The 951-nt window shown below is 46.9% G+C and overlaps 1 protein-coding gene across 1 annotated transcript; it reads left to right on the forward strand.

The window, feature by feature from the left end:
* Window positions 1-260: 260 nt before the first annotated feature.
* LOC106511384 (corticotropin-releasing factor receptor 1) lies at window positions 261-700 on the forward strand (the record flags this gene model as incomplete). Its single annotated transcript, XM_014000140.1, is given in 2 exon segments — window positions 261-414; window positions 640-700. Coding segments are annotated over 2 exon segments (215 nt in total), but the record flags the coding sequence as incomplete, so codon positions are not given.
* Between the last annotated feature and the right edge of the window lie 251 nt (window positions 701-951).

Genomic DNA, 951 nt, shown 5'->3' on the forward strand with positions numbered 1-951 from the left:
TTGGTCTCAGGTGTTGTTCTCAGGTGTTGGTCTCAGGTGTTGTTCTCAGGTGTTGGTCTCAGGTGTTGTTCTCAGGTGTTGGTCTCAGGTGTTGTTCTCAGGTGAGACGAGTTTTTAGAAAATCAGAAACAAATCAAACCTGCAACACATCAGAGCAGTTTGAGTTGAACTGAAGCAGAACCTGGTCCAGATTCTGTAAGATTACTATCCCACTGATTCAGACTTTACCTCTTTCCCTCATGGCTCCTCCCCCTCCTCAGGTGTGGTGCAGGTTGGTGACAGCAGCCTATAACTACTTCCACGTGACCAACTTCTTCTGGATGTTTGGTGAAGGATGTTACCTGCACACTGCCGTCGTCCTCACCTATTCCACAGACAAACTCAGGAAGTGGATGTTCGTTTGCATCGGCTGGGGTCAGTATACCTGTCCACATGTCTGTCCTCTTAGCTCACCTGTCTGTCCTCTCAGCTCACCTGTCTGTCCTCTCAGCTCACCTGTCTGTCCTCTCAGCTCACCTGTCTGTCCTCTCGGCTCACCTGTCTGTCCCCTCAGCTCACCTGTCTGTCCTTTCGGCTCACCTGTCTGTCCTCTCGGCTCACCTGTCTGTCCTCTCGGCTCACCTGTCTGTCTGCTTCCAGGTATCCCATTCCCGATAATCGTGGCGTGGGCTTTTGGGAAGCTTTACTACGACAACGAAAAGTGAGTCACAAGAAGTGTTTTAATCACAGAACATAGTTTAAGATGTCTCTCAGGTGTATAAAATGTCTCTCATGTATATAAAATGTCTCATGTGTTTAAGATGTCTCTCGGGTGTTTAAGATGTCTCTCATGTGTTTAAGATGTCTCTCGGGTGTTTAAGATGTCTCTCATGTATATAAAATGTCTCTCATGTGTTTAAGATGTCTCTCGGGTGTTTAAGATGTCTCTCATGTGTTTAAGATGTCTCTCAT

The sequence above is a fragment of the Austrofundulus limnaeus genome, unplaced genomic scaffold (assembly GCF_001266775.1).
Source record: "Austrofundulus limnaeus strain Quisiro unplaced genomic scaffold, Austrofundulus_limnaeus-1.0 Scaffold2734, whole genome shotgun sequence".
NCBI lineage: Eukaryota > Metazoa > Chordata > Actinopteri > Cyprinodontiformes > Rivulidae > Austrofundulus > Austrofundulus limnaeus.